The 1,861-nt window shown below is 63.0% G+C and overlaps 2 protein-coding genes across 2 annotated transcripts in view; both read left to right on the forward strand.

Annotated features, from left to right (window-relative positions):
- Positions 1-10: 10 nt before the first annotated feature.
- On the forward strand, positions 11-235 carry MNEG_4675 (hypothetical protein; the record flags this gene model as incomplete). Its single annotated transcript, XM_014046845.1, has 1 exon — positions 11-235. One exon carries the CDS (start codon positions 11-13, stop codon positions 233-235), a length of 225 nt encoding a protein of 74 aa, XP_013902299.1.
- A 1,228-nt stretch (positions 236-1,463) lies between these two features.
- The window catches only part of MNEG_4676 (hypothetical protein), a gene marked incomplete at both ends in the record, with an annotated part of 3,940 nt that continues 3,542 nt past the window's right edge, over positions 1,464-1,861 (forward strand). The window contains one exon of the mRNA XM_014046846.1: positions 1,464-1,571. Within this exon, the coding sequence (XP_013902300.1) occupies positions 1,464-1,571 (108 nt within the window). The remainder of the gene's footprint in view (positions 1,572-1,861) is intronic.

Raw genomic sequence — 1,861 nt, forward strand, 5'->3', positions numbered from 1 at the left:
CTACCAGACCATGCTGGACGAGGCTGTGGCCATCGTCATGGCCCCCACCGACAGCCGCAACAAGTGCGGCATCTTCCGCCTCACCACGCCCGGCGGCCTGCAGCTCGTCCAGAAGTGCCCGCTGCGCGGCTTCCACACGCACCCGCCGACGGCCACGGGGCAGGAGGTGTACGAGCTGTGCGGGCACGTGTACCTCAACCCGCGCACGAAACACGACGTGCTGGACCTGCGGTAGCCGCGCGCCGGCCGGTGGCCGCGCGCGGGGCGCGCTGACGGCGTTGCTGTAAACTCCGCCTTTATGTTTTCCCCCGTTGCTGCAGCTTTTCTTACACACCATCTGTGCCGCGTCCGCCTCGGCGCGCTGGAAACGCACACACCGACCACGTGTTTGGCCGCCCTGCAGCGGATTGTATGTCTGCGCAGGGGGCGTCCGGCTCACGCACACATCACTCAGTCAGCGCCTCGACACCCAGCCGTAAAGTCAGGCTTATTGTAAAAACGACACAAATTCACGCGAGCAAACCCTAGGTGTCCGGCGCTCTCATGCTGTCCGCGTGCACATGTCAAACCAAGACTCATCAACGAGCACTGCCTCAGCCGCCTTGTGATTGCCCTCGGTGGTTTGCAGCCTGGGCCAAGACTTGGGCGCGTCAAGGCAGGGAGTGGCGCGCAAGGGGACCAGCTGTGGAGTCTCTGAAGCCGAAACCAGCAAACTGTCGCGGGGGTGGCGTCAGTTTTAGTCCCGCGGTCCGGCCTCACACTCGCGCACCCCATGTGTGCTGCGCTCCCAACCCCGCGAGCCCCCACCAACCTTCTGCCCCCTTTCAACACCACACAAGCGTGCAACTCAACATGCAGGCCCCCTCCATCCAACAAAGCCCCCTGCTGCCCACCTTTCATGGCATGTGCTGCGCCTGCTCACTCATGCTCTGCGACTGCATTCGGTGCTTCCCTGCCGTGCCCCGTTGACTGGTCCCGCTTCTCGGCTCGTAAGCACCAGGTAGAGTGCACGTGTCCAACAGCATGTGGGGGCATCTGCGCAGCGCGGCATGCTCGCATGCCGCCAAAATATCAAAGCTGTTGAAATCTGTCTGGTAGTGAGCCTGCTGGGCAACTGCAAAAGCCTTCGCTCATTCGCATGCCGTCACGGCGCTGCATCACATAGTCATCACGCAGCACGGCTCCCATTCGGTTTGCCCGCACTCACGCACAGGAACGCGCGAGCCATTACCAAAGTGGTGCAGCGGCGATCAGACCTCGTTGGGCACGTACATGGCTCGACGAAGGACGAAGTTGTGATGGAGTCAGACAGAAGCAACCATTACTCGGATTCTATCTGGGATGGGGAGGAGGACGAGGCTTTCGCAGACTGGCCGGGCGCCCACGACTTTGGCAGCCTGATATCCCAGGCCGCTGCGCACGTTGCGAATATCCATTACAGCCACTCAGATTACCAGAACCACATGGCGCTCGGGCCGACAGCATCTGGTGACGGCGCAACATCAGCGTCAACGGCGGGCGCCGCGCGCCAGCATCGCCTCAGTCAGGCGCCGCAGGCTTTGGATTACCAGGTAGATCTGCAAAACAGCGACCTGCAAACACACACAACACGGCCCTGGGCGGAACGTCGTCCGCTGAATGCCTGCCCGCCACGGTGCTAGGCGACTTGCTGGTCTCCCCGCCCGAGGCGGCGACGCGCCGTGGCGGCAGCGGCGCAAGCATCACCAGCAGCAGCATTGGTAGCAGCAGCAGCATCATCCTGCATGCCTCGTGCGACATGCTGCTGTATGTCTCCTCCCCCCTCTTTCAGTCGGTTGCTGCCTACTCGCCTGCCGCTGCCGCCACGCGCCCACTCCCTGGC

Source organism: Monoraphidium neglectum (genome assembly GCF_000611645.1).
Source record: "Monoraphidium neglectum strain SAG 48.87 unplaced genomic scaffold scaffold00661, whole genome shotgun sequence".
Taxonomy (NCBI): Eukaryota; Viridiplantae; Chlorophyta; class Chlorophyceae; order Sphaeropleales; family Selenastraceae; genus Monoraphidium; species Monoraphidium neglectum.